This window comes from Perissodus microlepis, chromosome 22, assembly GCF_051167445.1.
Source record: "Perissodus microlepis isolate ML-2025 ecotype Zambia chromosome 22, ASM5116744v1, whole genome shotgun sequence".
Taxonomy (NCBI): domain Eukaryota; kingdom Metazoa; phylum Chordata; class Actinopteri; order Cichliformes; family Cichlidae; genus Perissodus; species Perissodus microlepis.
In genome coordinates this window covers 6402906-6425631 of record NC_140481.1, presented here as the reverse complement: position 1 = coordinate 6425631, position 22726 = coordinate 6402906, and the positions used below count along the sequence as shown (strand labels likewise).

General features: G+C 40.6%; 1 protein-coding gene across 1 annotated transcript in view; it reads left to right on the top strand.

Moving 5' to 3' along the window:
* kcng2 (potassium voltage-gated channel, subfamily G, member 2) overlaps window positions 1-22437 on the top strand; it is a 40711-nt gene extending 18274 nt beyond the window's left edge. Inside the window, exon 3 of the mRNA XM_084920184.1 lies at window positions 21146-22437. Within this exon, the coding sequence (XP_084776310.1) occupies window positions 21146-21973 (828 nt within the window). The 3' untranslated portion in view covers window positions 21974-22437. The remainder of the gene's footprint in view (window positions 1-21145) is intronic.
* Window positions 22438-22726: the final 289 nt, after the last annotated feature.

The following is a 22726-nucleotide window of genomic DNA, read 5'->3' as shown; positions in this document are numbered from 1 at the left end:
GCTGTACTTCACAGCAAAAGATACAAACTCAGCAGCCTGCAACAAGTGCTACTATGCTGATACTGTGATACTGTGCAAAGGAGGTAACACCTCGAATCTGATGAAACACATGGTGGCGCATAGCGTTTTTTTAAAAGCCGAGAAATGCACCGTATTTGATAGCTTGCTGCGAGACCTCACACCGAACACATCTACTGCGGGTGTGGTGCCTGTTATAGACCCGGAGTTAGCAACATGAACCCGAAGAGGAGAGTCCTGGCCCCTAGCCCTGCCAGTGTAGCAGAAATGACGACGGATGATGATGGCAGCAGCAGCCGTTCTTCTCTGGGCGAGTAGCTTAATGTTGTTCGTGTGTAATTTACATTGAGTAGGCTAACCACGTTATTAAATTAATGCATGTAAGGTGAACTAGCAAACACCGTCGTAGTTACATGCGTCTGTCTTCTTGTTTGATGGCAGATACTCCCTTCACCCTGGCCAAAAAGGCTAAAATGACCAAAGAAAAAGTGGCAAACAGTTAAACATGAGAGGTTTTTGGACAAAGTTGGTGTTTTTTTTCCATTGTTTAAGCACTGCTTCCAGCCAAGAGTGATACCATATATGCCCTATAGCTGCAGAAAAGGCTAACATTGTTATCTTTTTACAAAAAACAGCTAAACATGAGAGGTTTTTGGACAAAGTTTGTGTTCTTGATTCTTTAAGCACCGGTTCGAGCACCGTTTAAGCACCGGCACCGTTTCAAAAGTACCGGTTTGGTACTGGTATCGGATAAAACCTAAACGATACCCATCCCTAGTTATCGGGTCATAGCTGCACATCCAACCACACACCTCTGATAATTCTGGACCTGAAGGTCCAGAGAGGCTTTCCCTAGGATCCCGTAGGATGACCTGACCTTCAGGAGATGCAAAAAAATCCATTTTCAAAATTGATTTCCTGAACTGTTAGCGAGAATTTTAGCAGTTTCCCTGATGGTTATCCTCACAGCTTCACTTTCATGGGCTTTGGGGAGGATTTCAAAAGTCTCGGTTGCAGATTCTCCAAATTTCAAAGAGAATTTGATGTCTGCTTCCTGCCAGAGTTTGAGATCAGCACTAAAACTGTAAATCTGCACCTGCAAAAGGTCACAAAAATGGAAATACTAGATGTCCAAATGTGAAATCACAACATCATGATGTATAAAGGAGGTCATGAGAGAGGTACAGGAGAGAGTGTCTGGTTTGGAGTTGCATTTCAGTCAGTGGTGTTGATAGAATTATGAACACAGAAAAGGACCATCAGAGACAGTACAATATGGAAAGCATCTGACAGGCAACAGTTTCATTGTCACCATGACAATCATCACACACAAATAAACACACTGCCAATGCAATGAAAGCATACCTGGATAGAAAAACACAAGAACACACAACAGAACACATGCAGAGCCCGAACTTCAACGCTATAGAAGCAGTGTGGGATCCTCTTGACAGAGAACAGATCAAAAGGCAGCCAACATCCAAAGAAGAGCTTTAAATGTCCTCCAGAAAGCCTGGAGAACTATTCCTGAAGACTGCTTAGACTATCTTCCTTGTAATGTTTTTAACAGAGTTCAGGCTGCGTTGGAAAAAAAGAAGGTGGTCATACCAAATATTGACTTGCAAGCTTGTTAGAATTGTGCAAACTCCCTTTTTCTCTTACATACTCTCTTTCCTTGCGTGTTTGCACATTTCAATAATTGCTGCACCTAGTTCCTGTTTTTCTATCAAGATGTAAAGAAATGAGGAGATTTTTTCACAGTACTCTAGTTCTGTTGGTAAGCGTAGCTCCCAACTCCTACTCACAGCCAACTAATTGTGCTTTTTCTTATTTTGTTCAATTATAATGGTGGTTGTTTATGTTAAATATGTCCAAACTTCTGAATAAGAAGGTATATGTATGTACAAAAATTCCTTGTGAGTAATAAAGTTTCGGCTTGCAGCACTAAACCTGCCATCTGAGATAGATTTTTCCACTCTTGGCTCGATATGTTATCAGTGTAGAGCTAATATTTCTAATGTGGTCATCTCAGGCACACAACTGTGAGCATAGAGGTGCAAAGAAAACACCAGGATTCTCAAAAAAACTTCAAGTATTTTACAACAATATAATATATAATATATAAGAGCCAGATAATATTCCAGTTCCAATTAAAAGCATAGCTTTAATTAGATAATTAAACCCATCTGCAGAGAAAACTAACCCAAAAGGTTGTAAACATGCCAACAATTGTTGCTAAAAAAGTCCTAATCAAAATATACTTGTACAAGAATATAGTTTTCCAAACCAAAATGTCAACACAGCATAAAATACACACAAAAATATAGATACAATAACTTTAGCAAAATAAATTTTTCCACTAAAGTGATCACAGATTTAAAAAATGCAGAAACACTCCTTAACTAAGTGAAAAAAAATCCTCAAATGAATCATTCTAAGAATTTATAATGATCCCGAAAACAATTTAAAAATAGTTTTTCATTCAAGACTTCAGGGCTTTCAGTGTGTAGTGCATGAATACGCTTCCCTTGTAGCAAAGCTCTTTGTCAGTCAGCACATCTTTTAGGAGGAGGCCTTGGAAATGAAGGAATTGATATGATGGCCACTGAGCACAAAAATAATATAATAAAGAATCCCAAAGATCGTGACGTTTAGTCCAGCCCACAGTGACATGTCAACAAATGGACCCCAAATTTGGTTTTACAAGAAATCCTGATTTTGGTTTTAAACTTCCTGCCAGTGTGGCGGTGCAAGAAACGATACTCTTTGATCATAACACAGTTTAGATGTGGGAAATGGCCACACAGTATACGGAAGATGAGGAAGGCTGAGGAGATTCACGCCAATCAGTCCTGACTAATGGGCACATTTGTTTGCAAAAAAATAGATATTCATACAGAAGTAAACTATGGAGGGGTCAAAAGATAAAACATGCCAGTGTTTACTAATAATACTTAAGACCACCACCTGTCGGAAGAGGGAGACATCATAGCAGCCACTACCAAATACCAAATGCAAAAAATAGACAAAGGAGGGGAGATTATGGTGTCTGGTTGTTTTCCACGGGTTGGGCTTGGCCCCTAAGTTCCAGTGAAAAGGAACTCTTAGTGCTTCAGAATACCAAGACATTTTGGAAATTTCACGCTCCCAATATTGTGGGAACATTTTCTGCACACCAGTACACAAAGCAAGGTCCATAAAGACATGGATGAGCGAGTTTGCTGTGGAGGAACTTGACTGGCCTACACAGTCCTGACCTCAGCCTGACAGAACATCTTTGGGATGAATTAGAGCGAAAACTGTGAGCCAGATTTTATCATCCAACCTCAGTGTCCGACCTGACAAAAGTACTTCTCAAACAATGGTCAGAAATTCCCATAAACACTCCTAAACCTTGTTTAAAGCCTTTCCAGAATGGTTGAAGGTGTTATAGCTGCAAAGGGTCGGCCGGGATTTTACTCAAGTCCATATGTGTGTGAGAAGGCAGACATGTAAATACATTTGACAATATAATTTATCTATACTGCATTTTCCAGTCTGTTTTCTATAAATGCATGCATCAAAGTTGGCCTAAGAGGAGATAATTCACAATAGCTGATTTCAGACCCAGTATCAGATAAATGAGGATTATTTTAAACTATTGATTCTAATAGTCTAGTAGAGTTCAAGAATAAAAAATATAAAGTTGTTTGGTAGAAACCTCGCAATCATATGTGTATCCCAGATCATACACCTAGCCCTTTAATGGCAGTATACCCTAGAGAAGCTGTAGGATTATTACAAATTGAGAGGAAACGCTGTACGCTCAAAACAATACAAAGCTTGAACCTGTGAAATTGTGAAATAACGCGATGATGCTCATAACTTGCAGTCTCTGAGCTCTAATTAGGTCTAAAAGTGCAAGGAGATTGGATTCACTTGTTGCTGCATTTAGCTTTCATCTTGCAGGAAGAAAAGCACTGCCACCCCAGGCCTTTTCTTTCCCCACAGCTAACTAGACATGTTGTCACAGTCAATGACAAGTGGAGCAAAAAAGCATATTAAAGCTGCCGATGTCTCCCTCTGGTTCCTTTTCATGTTCGCCTTTGCGTGAGAGACTTTGAGATCAGGCTGAGGAGAGTGTTTGTGTCACACTAATTCACCTCTTGAATGATGTCAAAAGACCTCAGTGTGATTATAAAGGGGCCATATGGCAGTTTTCCTTTTCTTAAAAGATCCACTTTCATCAACACAGCCGGGTGTGTTTGCATGTACGTAAGCTTGAACGGGAAAATCAGCCAGAAACAGAAAACAAGGTGAACGCTGACTGAAGACATCTGTCATTCTAAATCAAATTATTTTATTATCCAAGTCAGAAGAGGACTGATCAAGAAAACAGTATGTCACTGGACAGCTGAAAATTGTGTCATTGTGGCACTAATTAAACAACCGTGGCTTCCCTGGAATGTCTTGCTGATGGTGGTTCATTAGGGCCGGGAAGCTGATTTGAAGCAGCTATAGGAGGCAACCCCCAAACCCAGAATTTTACAGTATAATGAGACAGCTGTGTCATTCTTGACAAACCTACCATGTTAAACTGAGACAAACCACAGTGTGCCACTCCCCCCAATGTATTTTTAAGTATCAGAAGTTAGAGACAGAGAATAAAATAAAAGAGTCATTTTTGTTTACAGCTTCTGGTAAGAAATGTTAATTGGGCAATGTGCACATGCTCATAAATGAAAAATGAGATGAAGAAAAGTTTCTCTCTCAGTGGTGCATAAAAAAAATATAGGTGTGATCGAGCTGTTATGTTCCCAACAGTCGTGGTGTACACCATGCTGTTGGAGTAATTGGCAGTGTTCCTCCGTCAGTGTTTGTAGAAGAGTTTGGTCTGGAGAACTGATCAGCCACAACATTAGAACTGCAGACAGGTGAAACGATTAACGCTGATCATGCATCATTAAATGCACTGCTCTGCTCAGGTGCTGGCATTTGTGTGGGTAGTATTATCACATGGGATGTGGTGACACCAAACCATCTTAATGAGCAGTTGAGCTGTTTAATGCTTCACCAGAACAAATGGACCAAAGTAAAACAGCATTTCAGGACTTTGTGTTGCTTTTCTCTGCTGACACTCTCTAGCATCTGGTTGTATTCTGCCCGGACTGTCGTGGACACTTTGTACCCTGCTGTCTGAGGAAGTGTTTCTTCTTCCTCTATTATTATTATTATTATTATTAATGGAAACTGGCACTAAGTGTTTAAAATGTGCATTATAGATGAAGAATATCCCTCCATGTTCTTCTAACTATCTAATTCGGGGTTGTGGTGGGCGGTGAAATCTAATTGCAGATTCAATGAAATGGGAAGCAGGTTACACCCTGGATAGGTTGCAGTACTAATACATAAAGACAGACAACCATTCACACTCACATTTAGGCTAATTTAGAATCACCAGTTAACCTAACCCTCTGTGTGTCTTTGGACTGTTGGGGGAAGCCAGTATTTTTGGAGAGAACTCCACACTGAAAGGTCCCAGGCTGGACCCAAACCCTGAAGCTTCTCGCAACAGTGCCACCCACCTCTCTAAAACTTTGGCTTTTTAGGAGCTTATAAAAACAAACCAACATCATGGTTAATAAAAAGTGGATGAAAAAAATTCCTAATTTCCAGGTCTGATCAGTCCTCAGGGTGGGGAACTCCAGGCCTCACGGGCCGGTGTCCTGCAGGTTTTAGATCTCACCCTGGGTCTACACACCTTAATCAAATGATTAGTTCATTACCAGGCCTCTGGAGAACTGTTGAGACATGTTAAGGAGGTCATTTATCCATTTAGATCAGCTGTGTTGGATCAAGGTCACATCTAACACCTGCAGGACACCGGCCCTTGAGGCCTGGAGCAACCTCAGTCCACAGAGGAATAAGCCAATGTATCTGGTCTTGGCATTTTCAGCAGCATAGCACACCTTCTTATGTACAGGTCAGAGTTTCTGGTGACATGAGAGGAATCCACTCAGTGCTAGTCTGTTGGGTTTAATGTTTTGGCTCAGAAGTGAATCAGTTCTATGTGTCGACCCCTTCGTAGCACTAATGTCAGCATTTACCCAGCTAAACACTTTTCTTAGAATCTTCCAGTTGAATCCGCCCACTAACCCTCCTTCTCTATTACACTGCATCCTAATGGCTTTAATAGCCTGCCATTTAGATCTCAACAAATGTTCTGTACAAATTACACTAATGAAATGAAATGGCTTCCTTAAATAGACAGGCTACCCAATTCAAGATTGTAATAATATATTGCAAAATTATTAGATAGAATGTTTATGATGCTTATGATGTGGCCCCAGTGTTGGCAATATAATTGATACTCTGCTTTATAAAGCTAAACTTGGAATAACTTGTTGGCTGGTATATGATGCCACAATGTATCGTTTGATCAGCGCTGCTCCTTGAATAGAATTTTACTGATGTAAGTGAAATGTACACTTTTCATTTAAAAGTGATACTGTGGCCACACGGGTCAAAGGCATGCTCTAAACACAACACGGACAAACTGATTTTGATTCAGCAAGGTTGTAATGTACATTCAGTAAAGAGAGTTATTATAGGATTGGATTTAAAGGTCAAAACTAGATACAAACTGTTAGTCAGCTGTTTTGCTTTTAAATGCTGCACTGTGTCACTGGACACTTGCTAACTTGGAATAAAGTGGGCTTGCTCCAGGGTTTGACAACACGCTAAGAGTGGAAGAAGTGTCAGGAAACAATTACATAAATCAACATGATCATTTATTTGATCAGCTCAGCTGGCAACTGGCAAATCTGACATAGGGATATTTAAGCTACTTTAGCCTTCCCACAGTTGCTGCACTTCTTCATATCGCTTTCCATCACACTGACACCTCACTCTTCATTTAGTGTTGTATCTGACTTCATTAGTCTCACATCTGTTGACTCTGATGACAGCTCTGTTATGTGTTGGATCTTCTTGGCGCTCTCTCTGCTTCTGACGTGTGTGGGGAGGTGCCCGAATGCTGTATTTACTGTACTTAAACTACCGTACTATTCAAATCTCATACTACCCCTCATTTCTTTATAGTTTACTTCCAAGGAGTCAGACCTGTAATTTTTTAAAAGTGGTTTCAAGCAGTAATGTTGTATCTACATTAACAGAGATCCAGTTTAAAACTGTATCTTTAGGCACTTTGTTACTACCAGCCTGACACAAAGACATCATTTGTTTTCATTTCTGTAGATGAATCTTAGAAAAATCTCAAAGATGACAGTGTGACACACGAAGGTATTCCCAAATACATACAAACAAACAAACAAACAAACAAACAAACAAACAAACAAACAAACAAACAAACAAACAAACACGGGACCTGAGAGAGGAAAAGCCTGCTCATACCAAGTACTTGTTAGATGGACAGAGAGGAGCAGCAGCTGGCACACATATTCAAATGCAGTTCTAGTTTGCCAGTAAATTAAATGACATTTCACTGTTAACCAAGGGAGCGTTGCAACCTAAGCCCAGGAAGCCACAATGCACTCAATCTCTTTAGCTGGAGGAAACAGTTTGGCTGAAACCGGAAGTTTTTAAGGCGTCGTCTTAGATGGAAAGCACTTAGCCTGTCTGTCTAATCTAATGTGGCTCTTAGAGAAGCATTCAGTGGCTCTCACCTTTTTTTCTCTCACACAAGCAAAAAGAAAAAAAAAGAAGCTATATTGCATTTTAAATTTACTGACTCTCATCCGCACTCGCTGCATGAATAGGGGATTAAACATCTCAAGTGTTTTGTCGATTTCTTCCCTCAGAATCGCTTACTCTGTTCACATAAGCATCTTTGAAAACTGTCCTCTTGTCCCATTCATCACTACAGAGAGCCCCGGGTGTTGGTCTAACCTTTCAGTGACTCTGCCCAATGCCTCACTGGCCCATACACTCCACTGTGATGTAAATGCCAGCCACTTTAAAGTATAGCCCTGCCACAGTCATATATCCTCACAGGGGAACAGGGGAGCAAGAGCTCAGACTATGATCGCATGGAAGAAAGATGTGCGCAAAAGCTTTAGGAAAGCCAGTAATTTTGTCTTAGTGTGTGCTGATGATTGGTGGTGATGATCCGCTTCATCATTTTTCTCAGTGGTGATGATTTGCTGCTCACTCTGAGTTTTGGTGAATAATTCTAGTTGAATTGTGATTCTCTTTGACTTTACAACAGTGGGAATATTGTTCATGTTTTATGCAAGAACTTTAGCAGACCTTCTCTACAATCAGTTTCCAAGTGTAATGTTAGGAGTCATGATGAGCACTATTGTGTTTATATGGAAATATATCCACCTTTCCAGTTTCGTCCATTATCCAGAGTTGGGTCCTACAGCTAGTCTGGGAATGCCAAAGCATTCCCAGACTAGCCAAGAAATATAACTCCTCCAGCGTGTCCTGGGCCTGCCCCAGGGCCTCCTCCCAGTGGGACATGCCTGGACCATCTCAACCAGAAGTCACCCAGAAGGCATCCTTGTCAGATACCTGAACCACCTCAACTGGCTCCTTTTGAAGTGGAATAGTACTTTGAGCCCCTTCCGAACGGCCAAACTCCTCACCCTATCTTGAAGGGAGAGGCCACCCTCATTTCAAAGCTAATTTCCGCCACTTATATCAACAATCTTGTTCTTTCAGTCACTACCCAAATACAGCGTCTGCATCACCGCAGCTGCAGCATCAATCTGTCTGTTGATCTTCCGCTCCCCTCACTCAAGAACAAGACCCTGAGATACTTAAACTCCTCCACTTGGATTTTGGCAGTTTGCTGGTTTGGAGCATTTAGTTTTGCCAATGAGGAATGATAACAGCATTGGTTCTATTATCTTGGAAGGGTTATAAAGCTGTTTCCAAACAATTTGAAGTCCATCACTCTGCAGTAAGAAGAGTTAGTCATAAGAAGATAGTCAACAAGACAGTTGCCAGTCTTACCTGAAGTGCACATCCTAGCAAACCCCAAAGTCTGACTGTGCAAAACTCAGAGAAGCTGCAAAAGTCCTGAGAGCGACATCTCAGATTCTGCAGGTTTCAGTGTAAAATGTTAATGTTAAAAGTACAATTATAAAAAGACTGAACAAGATGGCTTGTTTGGAAGGGTTGTCCTGAGACAACCTCTTTTCTTTAAAAAGAACATGGAAACACAGGCTAGGTTTGGAAAGTTGCATCTGAACAAACCACAAGATTTCTAAAATAATGTCCTTGAAGATAAAAAATTAAGATATTTGGCATCATTTGTTGAAAACTAAACACATCATATAAGCTGTCAAACATGGTAGTGGATGGGTGATCGGCCACAGGACATGGGCACAATGACTGAACTGTATACATAAAGTTTCTAGAGCCAGATGTGAGCCCACGTGTCCAACAGCCAAAGCTTTGCTGAAATTGGGTCATGCAACTGAACAGTAATCTTAAACACACCAGCAAATACACCACAACAGAATGGTAGGAAAAGAAAAGAATCAAGGTATTACAATGGCCAGTCACACTCCAAATGACTGATTACTGTGGTTGGAGAGCTATCCATAAACAAATGCCTGAAAGCCTCAATGAACTGAAGAAATGTTGTAGAGTGGGACAAAATTCTTCCACAATGACATGAGCAGCTGAACGAGTCATACAGAAAGCAGTTACTTTAAGTTATTGCTTCTGAATCTGGCTCTACAAGCTGGTGAATCATGGGCTGTACTGAGTTTTTCATATACTGCTTCTGCATTTAGGCTCAAGTTTTGTTAATGTGCTATGTTGCTCTTCATCTGAGGTTGTATTTACCTCATTTTAATATCTGATAAATACTACTTTTTATTGCCTTCATATATAAAACCTTAGAATTAATTTTTATTTGTTTATTTATTTTATCATGACTGATTTCAGTGCCAATTGTTTGTCTTTCAGAAAGATTCATTTACAAATCAGGACACTCCTAAGTTCCAAACATCAAAATAACAGCTATGGAAATTAAAGCCATTATTTCCACAGGTACCTGCCCCATATAGTTACCCAGCTGGAATACAATCATTTGGATTCAGAATTAATTGAAAACAAAAAAAAAACTGAAAGGAAAGGAGGATAAGCAATGCACTTGTTTTACCTTTTGGTTGCTAAATGTAACAGAAAAGCTCCAGCTGTGCTGGCTGTAATTTCCTCTCCCTGTGGAGCTGCAAGCACACCCAGCTGAACAACTTCTCCGCACATAAAGAAGGAACATCACTGGCTTTAGCAAGAGGCATTTGCATTAGCAAACATTTCCAGCCAGAGGAGTCTTATCTGCCAGCAACATAAATGGTCACCAGTGAATCCAAGTATGTTGAAAATATATTTTCCCAGTGTGACCACAAAAGAAGAACTCTACTGTGTGGAAAAGATGAGGAATATTGACTTATTCAGTGATAACTCTCAGGGGATATGAGGGTACAATTGTTCCAAAACCTAAAGAAAAATCTAATACAACATGGAAAGGATTTTCAGTGCCAGACGACAAGCTTTCAACTCGTCTAAATGTGCTGCTGAATGCAATGTCAGTCAGACAGAAATGTTTTTCTTTAAGGCAATCATTTTCAGCCCAATTGAAGTGCATTAGCCCTGCTCATAAATGTTAATGCAAATGAACCAGATCTGTGATGGGTTGAAAAAGTGCTGTTAGCGAAAAGTGAAAATCCTCCGTACCTGCTTCTAGATATAAAGAAACCCGTTTACCCGGTCACGTTTACTTATTTCACCGAGCTATCTTTGTTTTCACAATTTCCTGTTCATGAGTAATAGAGGTACATTTGACCATAGAAGTTAGAGTGAGGGCATACACTTGTTAGGCAACAGCCATCAATATCGCTGCTACTTGAGGTAAGATTAGAGCAGATGAAACCATAATGGCCCCCATGGGGAATATGGCTTGTCACAGCAGAGAACAGGATATAAATAACAGTGTAAAGACACAGCCTTCTTATTGTTACAAGTTAAAGTGGATGTAGAGGTGGAAAAATACATTCATGTGTCATAAAGTGCAAATACACACTAGGAGCAGTGCGACTGCTGGTAACACTAGTGCGTAAATATTGATTAATGGCTTTTTCAAAGAGAAAAAGTACGTACGAGTAAATTTATGTGGCTCTCAGACCGCACAAGCCACAAATCAACATGATTAAAATACTTCTGCGCAGCAAACACAAAACTTTTCTCCTTCCATCCCCAAACAGCCGAGTGTAATAAATGTGAACCGATGAGGTACAAAACTGCTTGGGTCAGTGTGGCGCGTGCGTGAGTTACAGCAGTGTTTTCACATTATTGAAAAAGAAATGTATTTCAGATGATTCAATAAATTTGATCAAGCTCAGCAGCGATGGTGGGTTAGAGATTTTCTCCCAGGCAGAATCAGTGAATATGATTATTATTGTTATTTAAGTTCCTGGCAAAGTCATCATGATTATACCATTACTGACTCTTGGTTTGAGCTGAATAATTTACCTCCTAATTAAGATTCAACTCAGTAATTATACACAAACACAGAAGAACCGGGGAAATTAGCTAAACCATAAGCTATAACTGCCTGGTTTATGAGGAGAAGGCATGTGATTGATAAGGTATTAGTGTTTGGTTATTATGATAAATTATGACACACGCAGAAGGTCACCATTGGAATATTGGTCTATTTGTAACCATTTGTGTAAAATACTTCTCTCTGCTCTGCCTGGTTTCTTTGTATCAGTGAGCACTTTCTGTATCCACTTTCTCAAGCATCCTGGTTACTTACAGTAATCTCAAAACCAGCTTTCAGTTTCACAGATTGCTGTTTGAAGCTTTCAGGAGACAAATCCAGATGAGTATTAAAAAAAACAAAACAACAAAAAAACTTGAGTGACAGTGTTTCGTATTAAAGGTGACAACCATGAAGCCTGGAGTTACTGGTGAAATGAAACAGGTTAAATCAGCACTAATGGTTATTAAATACTTCATTAAGTGAGGGCGTGTGGGGGCAGGTTGTTGTTTTTCCACAGTTAAAAATAGTTGTATGAATGCATTCACTGCCATGGGCTGTTTAGTTTCCAGTTCACCTAATCTGTACCCAGCTCACAAACTTTTTTAAATTTAGTTTTAGTCGTAGTCAGAAGATCAGAAGATTATAGCAGAGTAAACCAACTGTGACTAAGTTAACTAAAATGTAAGGTGGAAAAATCTGTTGTGATTTTACTCGTGAGAGTTGCTCCGCATGTTTTACAAAGCATCATATCTTTATTGACATCAAATGCTAAATGTGTCCGTATGTCACAGGCACAAAGGAGATTACTTCTGACTTGATTACTCCGAAATTCGTCCCAACTCAGTTCTGATTGAATCAGGTCTCTCCAGAATATTTTTGTTTGTGACAAAAGTGTCAGTCAGTGTCAGTGTCACTGTCTATCATAGTTTTTGACCTTTAGTTTTTATTTAGTTATCGTCTTTGTTATTGCCAGACAAAAAAAAGCTGGTTGATGAAAACTGACAATAATGATTAATGCTTACATGGAAACTCCAGAAAGGAGACCACTGTTAAACTTCCATCAGTGAATGTAAATGCTAGTTTTTTAGCTATACTAGGTTCCAAAGTATTCAATTCAGTTGTGTTTATACAGCACCAAATCACAACAACAGTTGCCTCAAGGCACTTTATATTGTAAGGTAGACCCTACAATAATACATACAGAGAAAAACCCAACAATGATATGACCCCCTATGAGCAAACACTTTGGTGACAGTGGGAAGGAAAAACTCCCTTTTAACAGGAAGAAACCTCCAGCAGAACCAGGCTCAGGGAGGGGCGGGGCCATCTGCTGCGACTGGTTGGGGTGAGAGAAGGAAGACATGACAAAAGACATGATGTGGAAGAGAGACAGAGATTAATAACAAGTGTGATTCAATGCAGAGAGGTCTATTAACACATAATGAGTGAGAAAGGTGACTGTAGAAGAAATACTCGGTGCATCATAGGAATCCCCCAGCAGCCTACGCCTATTGCAGCATAACTAAGAAAGGATTCAGGGTCACTTGATCCAGCCATAACTATATGCTTTAGCAAAAAGGAAAGTTTTAAGCCTAATCTTAAAAGTAGAGATAGTGTCTGTGTCCCGAATCCAAACTGGAAGCTGGTTCCACAGAAGAGGGGCCTGAAAACCGAAGGCTCTACTACTAAGGGCAATTGGGTATCACATTCTCCACCGTGTCCAATGACCTATTAACTGTTGGACCAGTTCTTAAATGAAGTTTCAGCAAGTTCAGGTTGATGAACTTTGGTTCAGTAGTTTTTGTGTTACTGACATGATCACATGTCAGCTTTACCTTGATGGAGGCATAACCTAAAAACTCTAAATGAAAATGAATTATATTATTCTTGGACCTCGAGGATCACCTCATTCTCCTCAGTTCCAGCGATTCTTTCAGTTTGGTGCAAATGTGTCACTTTAAATTAAAAACATATAGTAAAAGACTAACAGCTGTATGGTTGACAGAGGCTGTGGATTGTGAATGAAATTCAGTAGTTGAAGACAAGAGAGGCGCTAAGTGTTCTCAGTTACCTCAGCTAAATCAAGCAATGGCAGCAACTACCAGTGGGAATCAAATATACCACTGAGGTGCACTGGAGCAGTGGCACCAAGCACCACCAAACTGTGAGGTGTAACTTGTAGAAGTAGACAGAGTAGTAAAACTGGGGCATATTGTTTTGAAATTGCAGGTTTTCTTTAAATGACTCCGGTGGTTGATTGTCTCTTTGCAAATCATCACTCATTAAATTTGAAAAATAATAATCAAGAAATCATAGCTTCTGTGGTGTCAGATTTGTAAGGGAGTAGGGTTAATTGAGCCTTTCACTTGGACTTTTATTTGCAGCTTTTTTGCATTTTCTTGAACCTAAAGAAAGGAAACCTTTTGGAGGCATGTTGTTTTACGCAGTGGTTTTACATAATCTGGCCCAATTAAGCTCCACTTGAGTCTGACACCCTTACACTAGAGGGCAACTGACACAAAATCCATTATAGCAATCAACCATCAGCTACAAAGGGATAGCTTTGTAGCTGATGGAGTATAAATAGGACGGAAACCTCCTAAAATAAAACTGGTGATTGCCTTTTAATTTTTTCACAGATTGCAAACAGCTGTGGTGACCAACCGGTCCCCCAGACACTGAGCATTCAAGACCATTAACCTCTGGGTGACCACTTTTGACTGTGATTACACAGGTTGTCTGGTGGTAGACAGCCAGACAGTTTACTCGCTCTCTGACTGACTGGATCACTCTCAGGCAGACTGATCAAGGTTTACAACTGATTTCAGTCTAATTTATAAGCATAGGCAAAGAGTTGCAATCAATCTGAACAAGTCTGTGAAGACGAGCACAGTGTTTTTGCATTAGGGAACTCGAATCAACTGGTTGGCAACTGGTTGTATTCTGATTTTATTCCTGTATAAAAGCAAGGCTCTGAATGTAAGTAGTCAATGTGAACTTCGTCATCTTTATCAGACAGAAACAGATTTGTGATTTTCATTGATTTATGACAGTTAATAACTGTATTATCACAGACAGATTGCATGTAGTTGTAAACTGGACTCATTCAGTTGCAAGCTGATCATCATCTTGATACACCAAAGTCACTCTGAACGTGGTAACTGACAGTGCCACTCACTGCAGCCTTGTCCCTGTCTTTAAAACAGTTTCTTCATTTTTTCACATGGTTGCAATAACTTTGGCACAGCAGTCTCCAATCATTATTTTTCCTAGTGCAACTGTAGCATTAAATATATCTAACCTTAAAACTACACATCAATGCAATGAGTTTTCATAAATTTAGTGTTTTATTTATTTTTTGTTAGCCCAAGTCAGACTCTAAACCTGTGATGGGATAGACAAGATTAAAATAAGCTCTGACTTCCTTGAATTTCCACTCCCTGTTTCGTATCTACAGTGTGTTAGACAGCCCCAGACTCTTTCCACTAATATTTGCAGGGAAACAGCTGTGCACTATTTCCAGACCAAACTGTTTGTTCTTATCCTTGAAGCTCTTTTTTTTTCAATAGAACCAAACCTTGCAGTTCAAAGACACTTCTGACAGAGCACAGCCATACAAGAGAGATTTATCTCTCTTGTATGGCTGTGTGAGATGGTCTTATTGCTGCTCCTTGTCGATGATGCGGTGGGTGATGGGGGATAATGACGCAGTAGAGCACTTCTGAACAATTCAATCTACTCACTGGCCACAGAGTGCAGCAAAAGACCAACAAGATTGAGGCAAAGACGCTGCAGCACAAGGCAACTGTCAGCATGCTCTGTGCTCAGTGTTTTCCACACGACAGCTCCTCTGTGTTAGTGTTTGTGATTTGTGTAACAGTTATTGTGTACATCTCTGTGAGAGTTGCCATTGCTTTCAGACGCCGTAGTGGACACTTTGCACCAACAGTGGGCACATAACAGAAGAAGAAAGGAGAAAAATAAAGCTGCATGTCAAACCTTTCACAGTGGCTAAATGTTGCCATTGTACAAGTGTCCCTCCATTCTTTTTTGTAATTTTTAAAACCTGGTTCTTTGATTGTCGTGCTAGTTTGCCCCCATAGGCATTCCTCTCAGTGATGGTTGGATTTTCACTCCTTATTGCTTTTTGGCCATTCAGAAAAGCTGTGGCTGCACAACATTTCAGTAAATCTAGACTGAGTTAGGAGTTTTTGTGCAAAGGCAGATGCAACTTTGTCTTAATATGCTTTTACAGGTAAGTCATTGAAATTGTTGGTGACAGTCTCTCTCCTCTTGTATCTCAGCTTGTTTCTGAGTTTTCCAGGAGAGTGCTGTCACTGCAACCATGGTAGCAGGAAGCATGGAAGTGCATTTACACCATTGGACTGATAATGTTTTCACATATTTACAGGGCATATTTAAGATTTGGTCCTGTGATCAGGTGTTTCAATAACATATAATGAGTTTAATTCAGCTGGTGATCAACAACAAAGGTTTGCAAGCCAGAACCACTGACTGGTAATAAAGCCATAACCATCTTACCAGGCAAATAATTACAATGCTGTTTTCCAGTCATGCTGGCATTTTGTAATGTAAAAACTGCTCCTTGAAAAAGCTGACCTAATCTCAAATGTTGTGTGTTGAGGTGGAACTTGCTGTCTTGCAGACAAACTTGAGCAACTACAGGAAGATGTGGGAATCTGCCAACAACCAAATCATCAATTTTGGTGTAGCGCATTCTTTGCAAATGAGCTTAGAAAGAAAAGCATCTGGACTTCTTTAAGTAGCTTGAAGACGTTTCACCTCTTGTCCAAGACGTTTCTTCAGTTCTAAGGTCAAATGTTGGAGATTTAAGATTTAATAGATTTAAGCCACGTGTCAAACTCCAGGCCTCGAGGGCCGGTGTCCTGCAGGTTTTAGATGTGTCCTTGATTCAACACAGCTGATTTAAATGGCTAAATGACCTCCTCAACATGTCTTGAAGTTCTGCAGAGGCCTGGTAATGAGCTAATCATTTTATTCAGGTGTGTTGACCCAGGGTGAGATCTAAAACCTGCAGGACACCGGCCTTCAAGGCCTGGAGTCCGACACCCCTGATTTAAGCCCTATCAGAGTGTCCCACAAGAGGGACATGGACCCCCTACCTCTACTTAATCACACGAGCCAATGTGTGAAAACGGGTGTAGGTCACAATCAGACAAGGTTTCGGTGGTGAACCCACCATTCTTTGCAAATGATTTTCACCAAGTGACAGGGCATCGACCGTCTGCAACCACTGGCACCAGGTGGTTATACCATGTCCAATGTGGCCGACAGATCTCAAGTAGTGTGTGCAAGACGTGTCCTGAGGAATCTCAATAGCTGCTGCTCCTTCATGTTGGAAGGAGCTGATTGAGGTTACTCAGGCATCAGATCCCCATGGCTCTTGAAATCTTCCAAGTGGTGAGAGATCTTTTAATTAGGGCCCAAACATGCTGGAAAAATGATCATACCTGGCCAGGTAGTGCCAGGTGTTGCTGAGACAATGCCACAACCTGACTCCAGGTGTTGGAACGATTTGTTTTGATTTGCTGATTTGACATGAAGATGATTTAAAAAGACAGAATTCATCTATGAAAGGCATTCTCTTAAATTCCCCAACTTGTCTGAAATTCCTTTGTGAACAGGTAAATTGCTGTGCGGAAGAAAAGACCGGAGTTTATCTGGGTGGCAATTACACACACAGACACTCGCTGCACATGGTAAAGCCCAGTGAAGTGAACAAATGAGAATAGTAAATAGATCCATTAAAATCTTGGGCGTGCCAAAGACAGGAGCAGCTCAGTACTTGAAGTGTGCCTGTTTGTTATACGGAGCCCACTCCAACTTACTGTGCGTATCAAAGGTTAGCCGTTGCTTCCTGCATTGTTTGGTTTACATGCTTGTCTTCAGCTGTGACGGGGTCAGAGTCCCCTGACTGCTGAGATGAATAATTGCATGCTTTTAATTTGATCCTCAGCGGTACATCTATGTACATCAGAGGCTTTTCAGAGTGGAGAAGGAGCAGAAGGGAGTGGAGAATGCACTCAGCCAGAAAGCCTCTGACAGAGAACAATACATATACACTGGTCAGATTCAAATGAAGGGATGGCATCATCGATTGCAAATGTGTCACAAACAGACAGATTCCCCTGTGGACACGGAAGAGCAGAAAAACAAAGGAAGTGCGAAGCATGCTGGTTGCCATGTGAAAATGAGCGTGTTCCTTAAGGATTTGGATAGTAGCACACTTATTTGTTTTGGCTTCAGACTCATTACTTTGGATGTGAAATGACAGCATGTGGTTAGAGGGTGGATTTTAGCTCAAATTTGAATGGCCGTGCTGCAATAACACATGAAGCTTCAAAATTGCCATGTGATGGTTTGCCACGGGAGCATGAGGACTAAAAGATGGATTCACGACAGAGGGAGAGTTTTAGGCACACACACTTACAGATTTCTATTTTTATTTAATATTTGAAAAAGCTAACTTTACTGACACAACTCACATAGCTGTAGGTAGTACACCAAAGGGGATCGAATGATTGCTTTTTCCAAATATATAGCACAAAAACTGTAAATGGGTATGTACTTATTTTTTCAGAGAATACAGTTATATTTAGCACAGTATTATAGTTTCTGCAAGCTGTCCAAATCTTCCTTAAAAGAGAGAACAAAGCGGTCGAAATTGGCTGATAATTCTCCCAAAAATGAATCTGATGGTATTCTTTTAATCTAACAGTTATTGTGTTATTTCATATTTCTCAATTGGAGTGTGAAGCCTAACCTTTTTATCTACTGTCAACTGTTTTATGGAGATTATCTTGTGATGGGACTCATATCCACTTTTGAAATGTATGGAATGCTGTCTCTGACTTCTTATAAGTTTGCTTCCAGAACAAAAAGTTACATTACAAATTTTATAATTTTCCTAATACCACCTTGGGACTTGCACCCAAAGCATATGTTAGTCTCTGCACTACATTCCACCCAAGAGGTAACTACACGAAGTGGGAATCTTGGCCTGTCAGTCCAAACTGGAAAGACTGATAGAGCTCAGAAAGGCTTAGTTGTTCCTGTCCACATGCTTCTATGTCCTCGAACTCCAGCTTGCCCTTGATGGTATTTTTGCTCTTGTGCCGCCTGGAAATTTATATTTTTGCTTTGATGATAAACAGCTCTTGATTGAATTGTCATGAGCTTTGATGAAAGAGGATAGATTGTAATGATTAGTGACCTCCTGACATCAAGAGGTTTAAAGTTTCAATCAAGATTCACATTTGTGGTGTTAGGAAAAATATTACAAATTGTAACATTGTCATCCTCAGAACTAATTTTAAAAAAATTATGATTTCAGTATCACAGAAAAGTTAAACAAAAAGCGATTATCTGAGCCAGAGAGAAAGTCTGTGTGATGTTTGTGCCTCCTATTTGTACTATGACAAACTTATAATTGTGACACTAACAATTGTTCAATTGTTGTTAGTTTTAGATGCAACACACACACACACACACACACACACACACACACACACACACACACACACACACACACACACACACACAATAATGATGAATAATTCATTCATTTTGTTCACTGCTTTCATTTGCGCTTGGCTAACACTGCACTGCAGTCATTGGATTAACTGAATCATTGAAAACCATGAAAACAATCTGGAGCAGTGTTGTCAGTGTTGTTCTCCAGTATAAAAGCAGTAAATATGCACATATCCTGCACACTGAAAAAGAGTAAAGGTGTACTGTATGTATTAGAGTGTAGTTCCTGCATATGAAACACGCTGTCATCACATCAGTATATGACAACTAGGAAATAAGAACAGATTGTTGTTTCAGAAACCCACTGCCTCAGCCATGACTAGCAAACATGGCTGTATATTAAAAATGTTTCAAGGATTAGTCAGTTTCAAGCATCCCATCATTTCATCACCCCGACCTGGTTCTGCTGGAGGTGTCTTTCTGTTAAAGGAGAGATTTTCTTTCGCACTCTCTCCAAAGTGCTTGCTCAAGGGAGGCTCATATGATTGTTGGGTTTTTCTCTGATGTATTATATTATATTACAATATAAAGCGGCTTGAGGTGACTGTTGTTGTGATTTGGCGCTGTATAAATACAATTGAATTTAATTCATTCTTAGTTTTAAGATTCAGTTAAACTGATGACAAATGGACTGGTTCTTAGCACTTTTCTACTCTTCCTGAGCACTCAGGGTGGTTTATGGCACCCCCCCAACTCCATTCCTTGTAACTGTGTACTTCATGCCTAAAGAGGAAGGTGATGGTTAGCTGTAAAGCCACTTATTACTGCCTGCAGTGTGGAGTTCTGGCTGTTAGCCTGCAGATTTCTTGCTAGCTGAGTGATGTACAGTAAAGACTCCATGTCTAGTGAAATATGTATGTGGGTAAGTTTGATGTCAAGCTACAATTTTGCATTCAGTTGCATTCAGACTGGACTCTTCCATGACATGTTTCCTGTTCAGCAAGACTGAATAAACTGCTTAGTTTTCATGTTACATTCTTTTAGAAATCCTAATATTCAGCATGATTGCTGTTTACTCTCATTTAATATGTGACCTCACTTTTACTTTAGTGGGTTATTGCTTCTGCTGCTGTTGTTACTGGGTGAAAAATTGCAACTCCAGCTTTGCCTATCAGTCATTTACATGGTCCTTAATGGGCTTAGTGAGTTTGATGTCTCAAGGGCAAAAAACCCTGCTATTTGCAAAGCAGAGTTTATACTCTTAAAAATGCATGAGGCTGACTGAGCAAATGCGAAGGCAAATGCAAAGGCTTACATATTCACCCTTGTGCACATTCCGACACAAAGTCAACACCCCAGTGCTTGTAGATGGTGGCTCTAATGGGCTGCTGAAGTTGCCATATGTTTGCTGTATCTTGTCTCTGTTTTGTATCTCCTCATATTTGAATGTAAAACCACAGAAACTGCAAAGCAAAGAATATTTCTCGGCCATTAATCACACTGAGTCATGTCAGAAAAATGTAAAGTATACTCACACACTTTATGTTTTCAGTTTGCTCCAGGGGTAATTTTGACTTAATCAAATAAAGTCATCTCTTATAATTATATTTTTAAATATTCATGAACTCTATTTCATCAGGCTTGGAAAAATAGATGATTTTACAGTAGATTATTATGAAAAGAGGTGTTTCATCTTAAAAATCCAGCATAGCCTCATTTGTCGGGGACTCTTCACGTTAACACTATCTTCACATTGTACACCTCTTAAAGCCTTTTGTTTAGCGCGGTTTGATGCGTGACTCAGTGAGGTTGCCTAAATCAGATAATCAAAGCGTGTACTTATAAGCTTCATGAATCTTTCAGCACCTTCTCTGCTGTGTTTTGTTCTGTGAGAGAACAGACACATTTTTGTTGTCAGAGCTTAAGTGGCAACCTCGGCTGTCAATAACAAACCCTGCAGATGAAATAAGAAGCCTTAAAATACCTTCTTAATGACTGGCTCCATGCTGTGTCCTAACCTCACCTTCATCTAAAACACTTTTGGATTTGTTTCTCTCGCTGAAGGTTGTAACACTTGTCTTTGTGTTGTTGTTGTTTTCCCTTCCTCTGCAGGGTGAGTGCTCCCAGAGATGCTATAACATCTTTGTTCTGGAGACAGTGTGCGTCGCCTGGTTCTCCCTGGAGTTCCTGCTGCGCTTCATTCAGACTCAGAGCAAGTGTATGTTCCTGCGTACGCCTCTAAACGTCATCGATGTGGTAGCCATTCTTCCCTACTACATCACCCTCATCGTGGACTCTCTGTCGGTGGGTGGGAAACCTGCAGGCTCAGGGAACAACTACCTGGAGAAGGTGGGGTTAGTTCTCCGAGTTCTCCGCGCACTACGGATCTTTTACGTCATGAGGTTGGCCCGCCACTCCTTAGGCTTGCAGACCCTCGGCCTAACAGTGAGGAGGTGCACACGTGAGTTTGGCCTGTTGCTGTTGTTCCTGTGCGTGGCCATGGCTCTTTTCTCACCACTCGTTTTCCTAGCTGAGAGCGAAATGGGCGCAAAGCAGGAATTCACCAGCATCCCTGGTAGCTACTGGTGGGCGGTCATCTCCATGACTACAGTCGGTTACGGGGACATGGTGCCCAGAAGCATCCCTGGTCAGGTGGTGGCGCTTAGCAGCATCCTGAGCGGTATCCTCCTCATGGCCTTTCCTGTCACATCCATCTTTCACACCTTCTCCCGCTCCTATGTTGAGCTGAAGGAGGAGCAGAGCCGGGCGCTCAGGCAGAAGCCAGACTCGCAGGACAGCACCAAGTCGCAGAACAGCGAGGACTCCCAGGAGACGGACAGCTACCATGGCATTACAGAGGCCACGGCTTCAGCCATACAGCGGAGAAAGTCCATGGCTGCTCAGAGGGCGGCTGAGATCAGAGCGTCCATGAAGACTTAGCTTCTCTGTCAGCCTGTCTTTTTTCAAGCGGGAGCCACAGAGGCTGATACCCAGCACTGGGACTTCAAAAATGACAAGCTGCGGCACTGTGAACAGGGATGAGGTTTTCTCTGTTGAGCTTGGGGTTTCCGCTTTGAACGTGTGAAGCGCTTGTGCACCAGAGTGTGTCTGAATTTCACAGGTTTTACAGGAGAGCCGCAGACGAGGTCTTTTTCGTTTTTTACAAATCTGATTTTAAAATATAGGAAACAACACAATATTCACACTTAAATATCTTAAAAAAAACAAAAACAAACCTAATGGACCGTACTCTCACTGACTGTGACTCAGTTTAGTCTCTGAAAAGAAAATCTGCTACTAAAACACACGTGTTCTTGTTTAGCTCTCGGAATAATAGTTTATGTTCCTCATGTAGCTGCATTGAGTGGATTGTGTGAAATAAAGGTGTTTGCTGAGATTTTAAACATGCAGTTTATTATTAAGATCTCAATATTTAATTATGTGTTGTATGATCTCAGTGCATTCATTTCCAGTGGAACACAGCTATTTACTCTCAACATAATGATATAACACTCATTCATCCGTCAGAGGGCTTTTCAGTCTGCTGGGACGTTTTGTTGTTTTAATTGGCAACTGACAGGAAGATTGTTCCCACATTGGCATCTCCATTAAAAGGCTTTGCCTGATGCACAGGGAGATGCTTCAGTAGCATAGTCTGATAGTTCATGCGTATATGCTTATGACTGATACCAG